The 19,636-nt window shown below is 43.3% G+C and overlaps 1 protein-coding gene and 1 pseudogene across 8 annotated transcripts in view; one reads left to right on the top strand and one right to left on the bottom strand.

Annotated features, from left to right (window-relative positions):
* The first annotated feature begins 317 nt into the window (after positions 1 to 317).
* Positions 318 to 19,636, top strand: part of GABPB1 (GA binding protein transcription factor subunit beta 1) — a 59,564-nt gene continuing 40,245 nt past the window's right edge. For 4 of the 8 annotated variants that reach the window (XM_055130621.1, XM_055130620.1, XM_055130619.1 and 1 more), the window contains exon 1: positions 1,323 to 1,558. In XM_055130621.1, the coding sequence (XP_054986596.1) occupies positions 1,448 to 1,558 (111 nt within the window). In that variant the 5' untranslated portion in view covers positions 1,323 to 1,447. The other 4 variants (XM_004611777.3, XM_055130623.1, XM_055130625.1 and 1 more) reach the window with 4 other exon arrangements.
* LOC129403993 (small nucleolar RNA SNORA36 family) lies at positions 6,179 to 6,303 on the bottom strand (annotated as a pseudogene).

Raw genomic sequence — 19,636 nt, 5'->3', positions numbered from 1 at the left:
GGTCAGACAAAATGAGAGCGCGCGCGCGTGTGCGAGCGAGGAAGCAAGAGTTCGCACGGAAGCTCCTCAGCTCTTGGAGATTCAACTTTTGGTGCTTCTCAGGTGTGCCCAACGCATAGCTCCGGGAACCCTGGCTGAGAAGCGCGGGCAGCCCGCTGGGGAGCACACAGCACCCCTCGTCCCCCGTAAAAGTCCTAACGCTTTCACTGTGCCGATCATCATCTGCAAAAAAAACCCTGTTCCTCTCTTAAAAAAAAAAAAAAAAAGTTCGAGGCCACTTAGGCCGGTAGAAACAGATCTCTACCCGAGGTGACAGCAATCCGAGGGGACTTCCACGATAAGTTTTTAGGGACTTCTCTGAGGAGCGGGGCTGTTGGGCGGCGGGGGGCGGGCGACTCTCCTCCCGCGCCCCTCAGCTCTGGCCGCGCCTCCACAGCCGGTCCCACCTCAGCGGTACCGAGGGCCGCTTCCAAGTTCCCACACCGTGCCCAGGCCTCTCCCGGGCTCGCTTTCGCTTCGGAGCGAGGCCGGGGCCCGTCGCTCCGCCGCCAGGGAGCCGAGCGCCGAGGGCGGGCGCGCTCGCGGTCTTAGTTGCCCAACTCCTAACCCCCACGGAAAAGACGCGGGAAAGCGCGGCTCGCGGCCCGGCGAACCCCGCCGCGCACATGGCCGGCCGCGGGCTCCCACAGCCCGTGGCGCGCAGGCGCCGGGCGAGCCGGGACTTGCGGTCGCCGAGCGCGGATCATTCCGCCGCTTTCTTTTGTGTGGCCGAAGGTCTCGAAATGGCCTATTTCGCTCCCCTCCGTTGAGGGGGAAAAGCAGAGGCAGCCCCTCGCCACCCCTCGCCACCTCCCCTCCGGGATGGGGTCGGGCCGCGGGCGGGCCGGGGGGATCCTCTGACGCGGGCGGAAAGGCTGCGGCGAGGGCCGGGTCCGGGAGGAATGCTGGGAGCTTTGACTCACTCGCACACCATGTGTCCTTCCGCGCGCAGCACGGGGGACTTTTCGGTGGGGATTTTGGGCGCCGACCAGACGCGGCATTTTCGGAAAATAGCGCCCTGTGCTGCTGAAGCGCCGCGTGTGTAGCGGGGCCGCGTCCGCGCGTCCGGGTACGAGGCGCCTCGGGTCCCCGCACCACCTCCCGCCGCTTCCCCCGCCGCCGCTCCCGAAGCTTTTCCAGGTCAGTGCGGGTCTGTGTAGGGCCCTGTTACCACCGGATGTGGAAGTTGATCTCTTCGCTGGTAAAAAATAATTCCACTTCCCCCGGAACCCAGATCATCCCCGCGATTTCCTGTTTATTGCATTAAGGCGCCGGGTTTCCGGGGCTCCCGGCCCCGCTTAATTCCGCGGGGGTCGGCGGGGTGGGCCTGGGCGCCCGCTCCCGCCCGCGCCGCCGCCGCCGCGCTTTGTCCGCCGAGCCCCGCGCTTCCAGGGAGGGGCGGGCAGACATGGTGGCGGCCGGCCGCCGCCCCCTCCCCGGGCCCCGGCGCGCCGCCGCCGCCGCCGCCGCCGCCTGCCCGCCCGCCGGCCCGGGCCCGGGAGCGGGGCGAGAAGCGGAGGTGGGTGCGGGGTGGCGGGGAGCAGCAGCCGCGGCCGGACGCCGGCGCCGCCGCCGCCCCGGGAGCCTCCGGCGTCTTTTGTCTGCGCGGCCGCCGCCGGCTCGCCGGGAACGGGGCCGGGGCCGGGGCCGGGAAGGAGCGGCCCGGAGCGGCCCGGAGCGCAGGGGGGCGGCGGGAGGGGCAGCGGCCGGCCCGCACACACAGGGTTAACGGGAGAGCCCGGGCCGCGTGGGGGCCGCGGGAGTCCCCGAGGGGGACGAAGCTTGCGGCTCCGGCTGCGCGGGGACCTGGCTGCCTGGGGACCCGGCCTCATGGCTCGCCCAGCGCGACGTGGAGGAATTTTTTTTTTTTTTTGCCGGGGTCATAGGTGGCCGGGCACAGTTCGTTTCTTTCTTTTTTTAAAAAAAAAAGTGTCTGGAGCGTGTTTTCGTGGAAGAAGCTCTCCGCGGTGAAATGTGCCCGTGCGTGGTGACCTCGGGGTGTGTGTGTGTGGGGAGGGGGGTGCACCGTGCACGCGGCCCGGGCCTGCTGCGGGGTGGCCCCCTTGCAGCTGTGTTTGCAGCCCGCATCGCTTTCAACTCCTCGGCGTCAGACCTGGTTGGACTGTGGCAAGGGGCAGCGACCGCAGAGCTGCGCCAGGGGCAAGGGGGGCTCGGTAACGGGGACGGGTCAGTCCTCTCCCGGGACACTGATTTGCCGTCTCCGCGCAGGCAAGTTTAACTTTCCCGAGTGCAGTTTGAATCGGGAAGGGTGGGATGTCGTCCGGCAGATCGGGCCTCGGAAAGTTCTCTTGGCCTCCAGTTGTTTTTCAGTGCAGAAGTTGGTGGTTACAAGTTTCTCTCTGCAGATAGATGACCTCGTGGTAGAGACCCACCCAGCTTGGTCGAAATGCCTTCGCACTGACATAAAGCGTCACAACTTCCACTTTTCCCCCCCCCGGGCTTGAGCTTTCAATTTAGGGAAACTAAGGGCTTGTCTCTCAAATTTTTTTTTTTTTAAATTGAAAAATGAAATATTTTTTCTAAAAGTTTTATTTTCTAAAGAACCTCTTCCATGTTGTGACAGGCACGGTAATGCTTTTTTAAAAAAAACATTTCTGCATCTCGTTCATATGTCTTCTGTGAAAGATACTTAAACCTAAGTGTGTGTCGTTCATATGTCTTCTGTGAAAGATATTTAAACCTAAGTGTGCATGCGGTCTGTTGTGCTCTCACACCACTGTAATCTCATAAAAACTTTGCACATACTTTATTTTTTTTAACCTAAGAAGTGTCTCCCTAGTCTTAACATGCAAGCCAGGTTAGTATTACAAGAAAATATGTACAAGAGAACTTTTTCCCCCAGACTTTACTTTTTTTTCAGCTGGAGATTTAGATGTTTAAACCAAACCCTTGGTCATGGAGACTGGAAAATTTGAAAGATTTTTAAATGATTAAACTTAATTTTTAGCTCCACAATTTGTTTTTAATGATGGGCACAGTAAAACATGAATTTCGTGCTGGAATGGTCTTTTGAAAACTAAGGAAATGTAACTTTTCTTGGACGATAGGACATTTTCAAAGCCTGGAGAGCCAGATAATCTAGAAAAGGAATTCAGTGGTATCTTTGGTGAAACAATACTTTTGCAATCCAAATACATACCTATGCCTTTAGTGTTAAATATATTCTTTGTTTCTTTGACTCTTGGGTTTTCTGATTTGGGGGCCACTTATGACTAAACGTGTGAAAATTTAAGGTCATACTTTGGTTTCATAGTTTTGAAGTGAAGCTAAATTCATTTCCAATTCTGTGAAAACTGTAGTCCGATTCTGTCCCTCTGGTTCTCTCCTGTTCCATCAACAGGAAGCATCTGGTCATTCTTTATGTAATTGTTAGAAAATGCCAGGTATATTTTTGATGTTTGCTGTTCAAATGATAATAAATGTTGGATCAGATCTTGGTTAATTTTTAGTTGATTTTGGTTTATTCATCCTATCTGCCCTTCTCTAAAATGCATCTACCATGGATCTCATCTCCCTTAGAATGGACTTTGGACATTGGGTATCTCATAAGCCAGAAATAGTAACAGGTAAAGCAAACAAGTCCTAAGAAACTGAAAAGTTACTAGTGAAATTGAAAAGGTTAATTGAGGTATCATAATTAACAATAGTGTATACGTTATTTTATAGAGTAGCACTACACCAGTTTCTCCTAGTGTTTCAAGTACATGAAATTCTGAATCATGAATTCATTTTCCAAAGTGAAAAGGGTGCATTTTCACTTTTTCAGCTATAGAGGAAAATTATGAGGGTCTCCTTTTTCACTTTGCAAACTTTGGAAAAACCTAAAAGTTCATAGCAAACGAATTTCTTAGCATTTTTTGGTAGCCTCAGTAGTTTTACAGTTGGTAATGTTTCTATGGCACTAATGTTTATCTTTGAATTTTCCTGAAGATGTTTGCTCCATCATGCTTTCTAAAACTTAAATCTATTAGCTTTAGGAATTGCTTTCTCAGTGTTGACAGCAGTGTTCTGTACAGAGAACATGCATTGCTGTCATCAGCTCATCAGTTTAGTGAGCTGTACTCTAGCAGCTGGAGCATCTTTAGGCTGAAAATGATATTTAGAAAACTAAGTCCACTGAAGGTAACTCCATAGGCAGGGTCATTGTACATATAGAAGAAATAGGAAGCTAAAACAGCTCTAGTTCTCTTTTAAGGGAATGGTTGTATAGGTTGGCAGTTAGGATCCATGATGCTAATGCAAAAATAGAGCATGTGGAAAATGACTTTATCATTTTAACTAAGGGTACATTTAGCATGAACCAACACCAGTATAATACAAAGTAAACATCATTTCAGGTAGGTAGAATCACTTATAGAAAAAGCAAGCTGTTATGCCCCACTTTGCACTGATCTATTATACCCTCAGGTATTAATGTCTGTTTTGGAGGTAGCATAGCATAAATGGGATCTTGAATTATTTCTCGGCATTTGTGTTTTTTAAGGGTACAGGGAATAGAACCAGATCTCATGCACACAAGGCATGCAATTTACCACTGACCCACATCTCTGGCCCCATTTCTCAACTTTTATACCCAAATCACCTGAAAGCTAATTGGAAAGCCAGGGCTGGGAATGTTACTCAGTGGTAAAGCACACATGAGTTCTTGGGTTCAACCCCTGGTGCATATGCCTGTGGCATGCACACCACAAAGGCATAAACACGTTTCACCTTAGTTAAAGAGAAATGAGTACTGAGTGAAGCAAACATTAGGAGGGCTTTAAAACAAGCTGTGACTTGGCAGACTCAGGGCTTAAAATTGGGCATGCTTCCTGACTTGAAAATTCCCTTTTAAGGGAATTTATCTTGATAAGATAAAGATGTATGCAAAGATTAGCTGTGAGCACACTGTTGGTAATAGAAGCTATGTATTAACACATTTGACCGCTACAAATCATAGGAAGTACATAATGTCTCCGTTTTTCAGAAGAGAAAACAGAGTCCTGGAGAAAAGATGTTAGCTTGCCTAAAGTGGCAATTATTTGGATAGAGCCAAGACTTGGAGCCCCCGGACCCCATACACAATGCCTGTTCCCCGTGCTGTGAAACTGGGAACAACCAAAATGTTTCCTTGCTTTTATTGTAGATGCATCCCTATTGTGGGGCATTAGAAAGGTGTTTTGGTATGTGTTCAGTGAAAGAAGTAGATGTTAGAATAAAATTTCCGGGCTGGAGAGAGTAGAGAGTTGAATCCTTTACCTTGTGTGTGGCTGCAGCTCTCACAGTGATTTGAGTCTGGTGCCATCCATATATGGCCCCCTGAGTACTGCCAGATGTGGGTGTTTCCCCCCAGTCCCAATTACTATTTTGCTTTTAAAATAAATGTCTTTGTCCTGGGAGATAATTCAGTAGTCATGTATTTTGCGTTTACCAGGCTCAGTTCAAACCCTAGCACCATAAAGCCTTGCCCTCTTTATCACAACTCCCCTCATCCCCGCAAGAAACCCTGCACTACTTGGTGTATATAGTACAGCCCTGGAGGCTCCCAAGCACCTTAGTGATGCAGCCCAGCTCAGCATCCTGAAGCCCTGGAATGAAACATCTACCTGGGTGCCAGACCAGGAATAACCTTGACCCCTCTGAGCAGTGCTTAGGGGCACCCCCAGAAACGAATATGACATCTGGAAGATAATGTGCCTAATTGTTAAGTGGTTACTTCCGAGTATAGTTTTATGGGTGATTTTCTCTTTTGCTTACCCAAAGTTTCCAATTTCTACAATGATCATACATATTGTAATGAAAAAGATAAGATATATTTTAGTTAAAATATTAAACAGCATTAGACAAGGACTTTGGATTTATGTCATGTAGTTTATGCACATTTTCCTAGGAATTGCATGTACACAAGTTTTTAAAAAATTTCTATCATGAACAACTTTAAACCTGTGTGAGAATTTGAAGTTAAGAAAGTGGTGTGGGGTTTTTTTGGGGGGGCCACACTCAGGGATCACCCTTGGCAGGTTGGGGCAACCATAAGGGGTGCTGGTGATTGAACCGAGGTTGGCTGTGTGCAAGGTAAACATCCTACCACTGTACTTTCTTTGCCCCCAGTGTTTTTTATTAAACTTAAAAAAAGTCTTTTTGTAAGCTGTGAAGGGAATGAGTGGAGAAATACCTATACCTTCTACCCAGTTGTGTTTTACTGTCCCAAAGTCTTAATTACCAGAACTGGGAAGCAGCCCTGACCTAGGCTCAACACTTAGATTTGTTTCATGTTTCATATTTTTTAGAGCTTGATTCCTTCCTAGTTTTTGGTTTTGTAGTGCTGGGAATTGAACCTATGGTTTCACGTGTGAAGGCAAGTGCTTTACTGCTGAGTCAGATTCCTGGGCCTCCTTACTATTGTTAATTCAGTAGGAAGAAAAACCACTCCTCCAGAAAAAAATAATCATTTTTTTATTTTGCTTTTCTGTGTGTCATATTTTAAATGTGTTCTAGCTTAGTCACTCTTTAACTATGTGACATTGTACAGTTTACTTAGTATGCTGTGCCTCAGTTTTTTCCTTTGTAAACTGAGGATAATTGCATTATCTTGGTGGTTAGGAGAATTGAATGAGTTATAGCATATAAAGTGATCAGAAAAATATGTATAATTACCTAGTAAATGTTAACAATTATTGTTACAGGTTATATCTCACTATTCAAAACCTTTGGTGTCTTAAGAGGTTTTGAATTAGTTACTTTTTTTCCTTATTTTTTTTTTTTTGCATTTAGATACAGACTTCTTATGCTTGAGGCCCTGGGTTTAATCCCTGGCAACCCAAAAAGTAAGCAGGAGATTTTTTTTTTTTTGGTTTAGGTAAGATAATAATGTTTTGTAACCTTTCAATAGTCCAACAAAGTCTCCACGCACGATACTAATTTTATAGCAGAGTGTATTAATGTTTATACTAAATGGGATAACTAAAGGTTATGTAGCTTCATGACAGTTCAGGTAAAGTTTTACTGCTTAATTATTTTGGGTTTCACAGCCTTTGTGGATTTTGGAGTTTAGTTATATAGAATATTAACTCAGTTATGAGTTCTTTTTTGGGGTCTCTCAAGCAGTATTGGGATCCACTAGGGCCCACTGAGTGGTATCTGGGGAGACCACGATGCTTTGAGTCCTATGTGGGCCTCTTCACACCATGCATTCTTTTTAGTTTCACAATTTGGGGGTCTGAGGGTTCCAAAAATCAAGGTGCCAGCATGGTTATGTTCTTATGAGATCCTGTTGTAGGTTGCAGAATTCTCTGCTATATCCTCATGAAGTGGAGAGGTGAGAGGTCTGGGGCTTTTAAAAATAAGGGTATTAAGCTCATTCACGAGGGCTGTCCTCAAGGTCTACTTATCATTCCCCAGACATCCTACCTTCTCACTTTGGCATTCGAAGTTCAACATGTGCTCTATGTGTTTGGGAACCATACTAACAGTTAGATTATAAATATATAGTTTATAAATGAATGATCGAAAAAATTTCCCTTGCATCCTGACTTGCGGGATTTTTTGTTTTTACCCATGTGGTTAATTTATATTTGTCTCTTTTCAATATATCTCTATTAGTTCATTCCCATATATATTAGATGTATCCTAAACTTGGCATCTGTCTTTTCAATGTTTTGTTGGGCTGTTATATCTACCCCCTTTTTCCACTTGATTTTTCTTCACATGTTCCAACTGAAGTGAGGATGTGGGTAATTAGATTCCTTGGGGTCAGAGAGGTAGTACAGTGGGATTGGGTGTTTGCCTTGTACATGGCTGACGTGGGTTCGATTCCCAGCATCCCATATGGTTTCCCAAGTACCACCAGGAGTGATTCCTGAGTGCAGAGCCAGGAATAACTCCTGAGCATTGCTAGGTATGGTACAAAAACAAGCAAGATATGGTGGCCACTATTAATTTATAGTGAACAATTGCTACTTTTTGGCAAACAATCACATATTTTTCTCTTATGCCTTTCTTTCTCAAAAGTTGTCTTTGACTTCCTATCTTTTTAGCTGGAAAAAAAAAAGGCTATGCATGTGAACATTAAAAAAAACCAAAACACAAAAACCCAAAACTATAGGACTGGGGATGTGGCTCAGCATTAGAGCATATGCCTTACATGTGTGGCATCCGGGGTTGGATTCCTGACACTGTAAGGGGGGGAAGCAAAAGCAACTCCCTAACTTTACAGAACAAGTTTTAAATCTTTCATCTTATTTTTGTAAACTTATAAGGAAGTTTTGAAAACAAGTTTTTCCCCCCCCCTTTAAACTTATGGCTATTTTGCTTTTGTAGGGAACCTACTGCTACACTTAGCTTTTAATTCTTACATTCAAGTATAAACAGATTTCTGTATTTTGGGAGAAAAGCTTTTCATTTAGATTAACCTCTGTTGCTATTTTTTTTAGCTACTATTCTTTCTACCTTGTTTATTATTTTAAAACAATATTTAAAACAGTAATATTATTTTAAAATAATAATATCAAAATAATGTCTCTCTGGGGCCCGGAGAGATAGTTGGGTGCTTGTCTTCCATGTGGATAACCTTGGTTTGATTCCCAGCATTCCATATGATTCCTTGAACACTGAAAGGAGTAATTCTATGCAGAATTACAAAGTGCAGAATCAGGAGTAACCCCTGAGCACCACCATGTGTTGTCCACAAACAAAACAAAAAAAATTTTAAAGCTTGTTAGAATTACCTCCCCTGGGTTTTATATATACTTATATATATGTATATATAAATATATAACCCCCGGTTTTATATAAGTAAATAATATATATAATATATATAAATATATATAAGGGTCGCATTCCCCTTACCCTGAAAGAGCTCCAATGTGGCACTGCTAGGAAGAATGAGTAAAGAGAGGCTGTTAAAATCTCAGGGCTAGAACAAATGGAGACGTTACTGGCACCCACTCGAGCAAATCAAAGGTCAATGGGATGACATTGGTACAGTGATAGTAATATAGTGATAGCACAGCAGGTAGGGCATTTGTCTTACATGTGGCAGACCTGGGTTTGAGTCCTCTGTTCCTCTCGGAGAGCTTGGCAAGCTACCGAGAGTGTCCCGCCCGCATGGCAGAGCCTGACAAGCTACCCATGATATATTTGATATGCTAAAAACAGTAACAACAAGTCACAATGGAGACGTTACTGGTGCCCGCTTGAGCAAATCGATGAACAGTGGGAGACAGTGCAATATATAAACCCCCCTCCAGCAATGTTGAACGGCCAGGGCTATACCCAGTGGTGCTCACTAGACCATGTGGTGCTGGGGATTCAACTGGTGCCTTGTACATCACGAGCGTGTGCTCCAGCCCTTTGAGAGAGCTCCTTGTCCCCTCCACCTAGCCTGCTTAACATTCATTCTTTGCTTTTCCATTCTTCGCTTTTCCATCATGTTCTCATGCCACAGTAGGGTTCCCTTTCTAACTGCATTTTGGTTTCGTGATTCCTTTTCACTGACATTACTTACTCCTTGCAGTCCTTTCTTGTTTTTGTCTTCTCAACTAGATATTTTATATGCGTATATTTCCTAAATGTGTACTCCAGGCTTGTATCTTCCAGTTGTTTACCCATTGGGAGACTCAAGGAAATTCCACTACTTACAGATTTATCATTACCTTACATCACTACTGTCATGCTGAAATCTTTATTCTTTAAGGTGTTCTCTTTTGCCATGTCCATAAATCCTCTCAGTTCTTTAGATTACTCTATATTGGATATATTTTTGATGGGATTCTGCACACCTCTTGGGGAGTGGGGGAGTGCTGCATGCCTGGAGTTAGAGTAATTAGGAAAAAAAAAAAGACTGGTTTTGGCCCAGGCAAGCTACAGAGTATCTCGCCCACACGGCAGACCTTGGCAAGCTCCCTGTGGCAGTATTCAATATGCCAAAAACAGTAACAACAAGTCTCACAATGGAGATGTTACTGGTGCCCACTCGAGCAACTTGATGAGCGATGGATAATGACAGTGACAGTGACTGGTTTTGGAGTCACACCTGGCTGTGCTCAGTGCTTACTCCTGGCTCTGTATCTAGGATTCACTTCTGTCAGGGCTCGGGGACTGTATGGGGAGCTGAGAACTAAACCTGGGTCGGCCTTGTGTAAGGAAATGCCCTACCACTGTACTATTTCTCTGGCCCAAATTGTGTGTGTGTGTGTGTGTGTGTGTGTGTGTGTGTATCATTGTATCATTGTCATCCTGTGTTCGTTGATTTATTCGAGTGGTTGCCAGTAACGCCTCCCATTTGTCTCAGCCCTGAGATTTTAGCAGCCTCTCCTTACTCGTTTTTCCCAACAATTGGAGCTCTTTTCAGGGTCCGGAATGAGATCTGTTATTGTTACTGTATTTGGCATATCGAATACGCCACAGGGAGCTTGCCGGGCTCTTCTGTGCGGGCGGGATATTCTCGGTAGCTTGTCGGGCTCTCTGAGAGGCGCACACACACACACACACACACACATATATGGCATATATATTTCTTTTTATGATGATCTGTCGCGTGGCCCATAAGCATGTATGTGTATATAGATATGTGTGTGTGTGTGTGTGTGTATATATATATATATATATTTTAATGAAGCAAGATTTTAGTGAAACAAGATAGCTTTTATTAAGTGAAACTTGCTTAGAAATATGATGGGGCAGGGGAGAGAAGTACATGGGCTTCTCTAGATTGGAAAAAGCAAAGAGACACAAAGACAAGCAAGCGAGAAAACATGGGCTGGAGCGATATAGCACAGCGGGTAGGGCGTTTGCCTTGCACGTGACTGACCCAGGTTCGATTCCCAGCATCCCATGTGGTCCCCTGAGCAACGCCAGGGGCAATTCCTGAGTGTAGAGCCAGGAGTCACCCTTGTGCATCACCGGGTGTGACCCAAAAAGAAAAAGAAAGAAAAAACAAAACATGGGCTTGAAGAACAAGTCTAGAGTAATTTTTCTAAACTTTTTTTTTTTTTAAATCTCAGTGCTACTAAATTCTGAACATGTGCTATTGCTCTTTGAACTCTTCACTGTGCCAAGTGAGTGAGTTGCACTTGTGCTGGATAAATATTTGAATAGAGTACCATTTTCTCAAATGTTGAATGACTCTTGGTATGTGTAGGATAAAGCACAAAGTCTACTTTCTGGCTGTAAATGTTTTTTTTCATACTACATTCTGCCTCTAATTCTTTTATTTTTGGTGTCAGGATGCCTCTTTAATCTTACTCTTTAATATTATCAAGCAAGTATTTCCTCTCTAATATACCATGCACAGGCACAACTCCACGTGTTCTTCCTTTTCCTTTTCCTTGCCTGTCAAAGGTTATTCAGAGATGTTTGTCTTTTGCGAGACTCTCTTCTAGTCTCTGATGTTAAAGTAATGCACCTAACAGAAGATGATATCTCTGTGTTTTTGGAGTTGACATTGTTGGGAGTGAGATCAGAACAGAGGCAGAGTAAAATGTAATGAAATGTCAATCCAATTAAAAGAAATAACAGTAGGTATTAGTAGTGTCAGAGCAGAAACATAAATGGCCAATAATCATTTGATAAGATACACTAACTAGCTCAGCAATTTTAGAGCTAAAATTAAAACAATTTTTTTTTGTGTTGGGGATCAAATCTGGGACCTCACATATACTCTACCACTGAGTTGCACCAGTAGCAGAAAATACCTTTTTACCCTTTATACCCTTCACACATAGAGGTTGATCATACTAAGATTATTATTAAGAAATCACTGTTACTGTATCACTGTCATCCCGTAGTTCGTCAATTTACTTAGCAGACACCAATAACGTCTTTATTTCTCCCAGCTCTGAGATTTTAGCAGCCTCTCCTTACTCGTCTTTCCCAAGGACTGGAGGCTCTTTCAGGGTCGGGGCAATGAGACCTATTGTTACTGTTTTTGGCATATTGAACAAGCCACGGGTAGCTTGCCAGGCTCTGCCCGTGCTGGTGGGATACTCCCGGTAGCTTGCCAGGCTCTCGTAGAGATATGTATATACATATATACATGTGTGTATTACTCTAATATTTGTTGCCTACTCTCTGAACGTCATCAAATATGGTGTGCTAGTTATGGAAAATGGATAGGAAGTGTCTTATAATGTGTTGGTCCAGAAAGTGGCCTGGAGCATGGCGGCAGTTGGGTAGTGGAGGTCGGCTGCCGGGGCTGGGTCTCTTGGGGTGGGGAGAGTTATCACCTTCCCCCCTGTGGGGCTCCCCGAGTAAAAACAGCCTGGTGTGGAGTCCCATTATAAAGAAATAAGAAATAAAAACTTGTTGGGAGCATATTAATTGGTATAACCAATTTGGGGAGTAGGAATTCTGTGGCAGTGTGATAGTACTAATGAAAGTGTTGTTGCCTTCCAACACATCTGTCCACTTTCTGCATCAGAGGAACATTTGTATATGTGTCAAAGGAAGCCTGTGTAAGTATGTTAATTTTCATGTAGTGAAAAATTTGGAGGAAGGGATTGGCAGATCTCTCAAAGGGCTGGATGCATTTGCTGTGGGATCCCCAGCACTGTATGGGTTCCCTAAGCATGACTGGGAGTGACCCCCACTCATTGTTGAGTTTTGCCCAGGAAAAGGAGGTGGGGAAGGAGGAACCCAACAAAAAAAACCTGCTGTAAACATAGAACTGGTAGGGAAGTGAGGGGACCAGAATGATAAAACAGCAAGTAGGGTGCTTGCCTTGGCATGTGGCCGGCCTGGGTTTGATCTCCAGTACCACTTACGGTGTCCAGGCCCCATCAGGAGTGATCCCTGAGTGCAGAGATAGTGTAAGCCCTGAGCACCGCCAGGTGTGAACCACCGAGCCGCCCCTCCTCCTCCTCTTCCTCCTCCTCCCCCCCCACACTAAAAAAAAAAGTAAGGAAAGTGAATGAGTGGTTGTTCGTACATCGAAATAAAAGGAACTGGATTGGAGATGTTGCTCAGCAGACTAGAGTGCATGTGGGAACTCCGGTGTGATCACGGGTACTACATGGTACAGTGAGCACAGAGTGCCAGTCTAACAAAACCAAAGTAGACCAGCAGATACGGAGGTATGCCACCTTTTGGTAATTACAGAATAATTCTTCAATTACAGGTAATTGAAGAATACCCTTAGTTGTAGGTGGGAATAAGCTAGATATAATGTAGATTTGTTTGAATTTTTGAGTTTTATTAATTTATAAACCCAAAATAAAACAACTTCTTAATGTAAGGAAAAAATTAAGAGGGAGATGTAAAGTGCAAGTGCACCTGTAGGGCTTGATTGCTAGCTATGCTAACAGTAAAGGAAGGAGTTGGGATACAGAGAGGACAGTAGCATCATCAGGAAACTAAAAAGATAGGGTGTTGGCATGTGCATGCGAAGTTCTGGACATACAAGTTGGTGGATCTTTACCCCCTTGTAACTTCTGTGTTTCTGAATGTATATGTTTTAGGTGTGGAACTTGAACTTAAACATGAAGGTGAAACATCTGTTGGTAAACATTTTTATCCCAAAATTACAGATCTTTATATTTGAGATGTCTTTTTGTGTGTATGTGTACCATACCTGTTGGTGTTTGGGGATGGGCTTCTTAGGGGCTTAGTGAATTGTAGGAATCAAACGTACGATTCGTGCATGCAAAGCATGTGCTCTAGCCTGTGAGCTATTTCCATGATACTTTATTTTAGGTTTTATGGAGAATTGTTTTGTAATGGTGTAATTTCATAGTCAGACAGTGGTAGTGTACACAGAATATGGAGAAATGGAAGATGTATATTTGATAAATGAGCAGATTATGTGGAAGTAAGCATTTATTAGCATGGTTATGGTTTTTTAACATCAGTTGGTTCCTGACATTCAAATAAATAAAAATTATTTTTTTAACAAAACTTTGTTATCTTCCCATATATGAGAGATGATAATGCAGTATTTAAAACAATGTTAATATTTTGTAATAAGGTGTAACCTTGTGGAGAAAAGCTGTAATCTCACGGAGAAAAGAAGTCGCAATATGCTAGATATTGCCTGAAACAAATTCATGCTTTATAATTTGGGTTTAAAACTTTTTTTGGACAAGTTGTGTTTCAGAATCTGATTTATGAGACCCTTATTTATCTGTACAATTGTCTACATGGTTGTTGTAGTGCCAAAAACAATAAAAGAGGAACACAGATAAAACAGTCCAGTGCCAGACTTGCAAATGAATTAAGTAATTCTTTTCTGTATTTATGTTAATAAAGATTTGTGTGTGGAACAGCAATAGTAAGAGCTATTAAGGAATTCTTGCTCGAGCTTTAAACTTTAAGCATTTTATATCTGAAGAGAAGGCATTTTCCCTGGGAACATTTTCTTAAAATGCTTTACAATTGCAAACAATATTACATATAGAGAGAAGTAGAAAGTCTTTTTTTTTTTGGTCACACCCAGCGTGGCTCCGGGGTTACTTCTGGCTCTGCACTCAGGAATTAGTCCTGGTGGTGCTTGGGGGGCCATATGGGATGCTGGGAATTGAACCTGGTTCAGTCGAGTGCAAGGCAGACACCCTGCTTGATATGCGATTGCTCCCGCCCCAATTAGAAACAGTTGTTTAGGCGCATATGGCTGCTCGAACCTGTGTGCTTCTTGTGCCCATGTGGCTGAGCCCTTGTGGTACCCTCATCTCCCCTCTTGAGATGTGTACTTAATGCTTCTGTTTCTTATGCTGGGTTGTGTTTAGGGGCTCCCTCTGGTTTTGGAGAAGCCTGCGTTCTCTCTTGGGCATGATACTCACTTTCTTCCCCCCCCCCAAAAAAAAAAGAGTTGTTTAAATGAGGATGAAGTTGTTGTGTTATCTCCTACCTGTATTTATCAACCTTTATCTTTTTCAGATCTGCAGTCCTGTACAGTATAGAAATTAACTTTAATTCATTTAATTCAGGGACTATCCATCTGGGGATTTTTCCAGGAGGGAACTTTCAGCTGTATCTAGAGACACTTATTGGGAGGGCACTTACAGCAGTGTTCAGGCCAGATGGTGCATGGGGGCGGGAGACTGGGCCTAGAGGCTACATCTGACAGTGGTGCTGGTGGTGTGAGGCTGTGCGTGCAGCGAATCAAAGCAGGGGCTCCACTTGCAAGGAAGGTATTCTGCCACTTGAGCCACATTCCTGGCTGAGATTTGTTTAAATCATAAATTGGATAAGAGATGTCCGACTTGGCACCTATTGGGTAGGTAGAGGCCATAGCCACTGCTGCATATGCTACAGTCCACAGGGCAATTATCTGCAACAGAGCTCTGGGCCCGAGAGGTCAGTAAAGAGAATCAGCCTTTGGCCAGAGTGATAATACTAGTAGGTAATGCCTTGCACGCGCCTGATCAGGGTCCAATCACTGACATTCCATGTGATCCCCCAAGCAACACCAGAGTGATTCCTGGATGCAGAGTCAGGAGAAACCCCTGAGGATTGCAAGGTGTCCCCAAACAAAATCAGCCAAGCTTGATTAACTGAATACTATATCTGAGTACACATACTGAGTACAAGGTTACTTATGGGTGTACCTGACACTAAAAAGTTTTGTCACTTCCTCAAGGAAATCTAAAATCTAGCTAGAACATGTCACATTAGTAAGGCTTTGGTTCAGTTCTATTTTCTCTAGCCTTCCCCTATCCTCAGTGGTCGGCTCTTAACCCTCCCATCCATTGTCCCATCTTTATTTCAGTAATTCTCTCTTTCACCAAGTTGTTCAGGCCCAAACCTAAACATCCTCATTGACTTCTTTCTTATCTGTATACTGATATCTACAGCACTACAAAGCTTGATTATTTAGCCTTATTTTGAAGCATTCAGTACAAATGGAGTGAACCAGATCATTTAGGTCAGTCCTCTTTTAAAACACATTAAAGTACCAGATTAGGTATATGGAATGTTACCAAAAAAGCTCTGAAGAATTGGGAAGACAGGAGAACCTGGTAAGTCACATTCTGAAAGAAAGCTCAAATAAGAGAAGTTAACAAACCATATGGGGAACTGAAACTGCTTTTGTCCAGAATATTTTTGCAGCTATCAATAAAGTTGAATTTATTTGTCAGCTTTGTGTAGCAATATGGACAGAAGAGAGCCAGGGCCAGAGAGATAGTGTAGTGGGTAAGACCCTTGTCTTGCACGTGCCTGACCCTGGTTCCATCCTTGGCGCTGCAGAGGGCTGCTAGTACTGTCAGGATCCCTCAGTGTGGAGTGATCCTTGTATGCAGAGCCAGGGAGTAAGTCTTGAGCATCAATGGATTATCACCCCCAAATCAAGAACAAAACCTAACAGAAATCAATACTCAGATTTCAGTCAAGTCTTGAAATCAAGGCCCTATCCAAATAGGTCATGTAAAGAGATTCTTCCTGATTGGGCTTGGGCCCTGTTTGTTCCACTCCTTTTCAGACTACCTACTAGTCAGATATTTAGTAGGATCTCATGACAAATTGTTTTTGCTTTGAGCAGAGCTGAGGGAAAGGGAAAGGAAACATGTTGCTGCATAGTTATGGCCATGCATAGATTTTTTTGTGAGAATCAAATAAAGGAATTTTTCTGCGGAGTGAGGCGGTGTATGTGTGGTAGACAACACCTGGCTGTGCTAAGGGGTTAGTTTTGGTTGTGTGTTCAGGAAACATTTCTGGTGGTGTTTAGGGGATCATATGTGGTACCAGGGATTGAGCTGGGGTTGACTGCATACAAAGCAAACACTTTAACCCCCAGTATTATCTTTCTGGCCTCTGATGAGGGACTCTTAAGCCATGACTTTATTTAGGTTAGGATAGATTGGTAATGTAATCAGGTGCTTGCTAAAAGTATACATAAACATTTCTTGGAGAAATGCTGCTTTGTCTTAAGCCTCCCTACAAATAATTTTTTGGGTTGTGATCAGCACATTCGAGGTAAGCTGCTATACAAGGAGACAAGGAAAGATGAGCAATTTCTGGCAGATATTTCTCTGGACTTAGTTACTAAAATACAGAAATCCAAAATCGTGCGGCTGCTAGTGCGGCCACTCGACCTCATATCTCTTTATTCTCAGCAATGGAAAACAAATTATCAAATGCTTCCTTTTCAGTAGGTCGACTTTAGGGGGGAGAAACTCCGAACAATAATAGTGGGTTTTTTGTTGATATATTGAATATAATCAAAGTAAAGGGAAAGTAAAGTGAAATTTACCAGCTATACAGGCGGGGTGGGGGGCTGGGGTGGTGGGGGGCAGAGGGGAGGTATACTGTGATTCTTGGTGGTGGAATATGTGCACTGGTGAAGGGATGGGTGTTCGAGCATTGTAAAACTGAGACTTAAACATGAAAGCTTTGTAACTTTCCACATGGTGATTCAATAAAAGAATAAATTAAAAAAAAAACAAAAAGCATACTTTAAGCAAGTAAAGTTTTCAAGGACAAAATGAAGTATTACATAAAATTAAAGAGGCCAATTCTCCTAGAAAATAAATGTTAATGTTTATGGGAATCAAAATATGAGGTAAAAAAACTGATAGAACTGCAAGAACAGGATGAATACAAAATTGAAATTTTCAGCACCTTCTTTCAGAAATGAACTGATACAGTGGGCAGAAAATCTGTAAGACACAGTGATATCAACACCACCCTCCAATGAACTGTTTCTCCTGGACATCGATAGATTACTTCATTCAGCTGAAGAACTCACATTCTATTAAGATCTCTGGAAGATTTGTCAAAATATCCATATTCTGGGGGGCTGGAGCGATAGCACAGCGGGTAGGGCGTTTGCCCTGCACGCGGCCGACCCGGGTTCGATTCCCAGCATCCCATATGGTCCCCTGAGCACCGCCAGGGATAATTCCTGAGTGCAGAGCCAGGAGTAACCCCTGTGCAGAGCCAGGTGTGACCCAAAAAGAAAAAAAAACCCATATTCTGGGCCATAAAACACATGTGAACAAATTAAAATATTCTTTTGTTTCTATAAAAGCAAAAAAGTTAAGGTTTAAATATAATGTTGTCTGTTAAATTGTAGTCTTAACTACACTAATAATGATAAACTACAATTGTGATATCCATCATTTTTTACTACAGTAATTTCTTAAGCTTGTTAAACCTCTAGAAATTCATCTTCCCTGAAATTTTAAGTAAAATAAAAGACCTATATAGCAATGAATCAATAAATCAATGTGTTTTAGAAAAAAAAAGAAAAGAGTGAGCAGAACTACAGATGGAAGAAGAAAATTCCACAGGCTCCATATATTAGAATTAGAGGAGACACACTCAAATAATCACACTTACTTATTCATAGAAATAAACTTGAGACACGAAATGGGAACCTTAGGAAGGATAATGGGGTTTGGGGCCACAATTGGGCAATACTTGGACTGTTCTTGGCTCTGTGCTCACTAGTGACCCCTTGTGGTGCTCTGTGGACCATAGGTGGTGCTGGGGATTCAAAGCAGGGTAGTGGCCACTACAGCTGCATGCAAGACTTTAACCCCTGTACTACCTCTCTGGCCTAAAACTTTTTAAAATGTGGCATTGTAAGAAAATGCCATTTCTTTGATGATGACGGGCATTATCCAGTCATTGAAAGCTATCAATTGATGACTCATTAATTAAATGAGTCTAAATTAGAATGAAATTAAATCCAATCAAACATATAATGAAATTGCATAGAGAAAATGAATCTCAAAAGTAGCCAGAGGAAAAAGACTAGAGTCTTAAGCAGAGCCAGAAGAAGACTAACAGCTTCTCAAAGGGCAAGAATGTAGGTCAGGAGAGAGTTATGTGTGTACTGTGAAATGAAATCCCTCCCAACCTAGATTTTTATACCCAGTGAAATCTTTTTATGTGTTTGTAATATCAACATCTGCATCAGTGAAATACTTTAAAATAAATGTGGTGACAGATTTTATTTTATTTTTGCTTTTTGGGTCACGCCTGGCAATGCACAGGGACCACTCCTCGCTTTGCACTCAGGAATTACCCCTGGCGGTGCTTCGGGGACCATATGGGATGTCTGGGAATTGAACCTGGGTCGGCCGCTTGCAAGGCAAACACCCTACCCACTGTGCTATTGCTCTAGCCCCTGTGGTGGTAGATTTTAAGCAAAAACATATTATCAATGATATCTATTAATTGTGATTTATTCTTTTTCCTCTCTCCCCTTACTAGAACCTGAAGGGAATAAGCAAAGAGAGTGGGGGAGAGAGACAGACAGACACCACCACTATCTGCTGCTTTGTGATGGAAACACTGTTTCTGTGGTGGAAAATATGTGCCTGTGCTGTCCAGTATTGTAGCCACAGCTACAGTTGTTGAGAACTTGAAGTTTGGGGTGATCAGGGAATTGAATTTTTAAATGTATTACTCTGGTGTACAGTAAGTTGCTATTACATATTCAGGAGCACAGTATTGCTATACCACAGCCACAACAAGTGTCACATCTTCTACCACTGACCCTAGGATCCCTTTGACAAGCCCCACTCTCACTTGGTGAAGCCTAGAGTACTGAGTTTTTAATTAAACTTAAATTTTAGTAATTTTATTAGCCACATTCATCATACAGTGCAGCTCTAAAGGTTATACTTTTAGACAGAATGAAATCAATTTCACGTGTCAA

The sequence above is a fragment of the Sorex araneus genome, chromosome 3, assembly GCF_027595985.1.
Source record: "Sorex araneus isolate mSorAra2 chromosome 3, mSorAra2.pri, whole genome shotgun sequence".
Lineage (NCBI taxonomy): Eukaryota > Metazoa > Chordata > Mammalia > Eulipotyphla > Soricidae > Sorex > Sorex araneus.
Note: the sequence above shows the minus strand (reverse complement) of the source record. Positions and strands in the feature narration are given on the sequence as shown.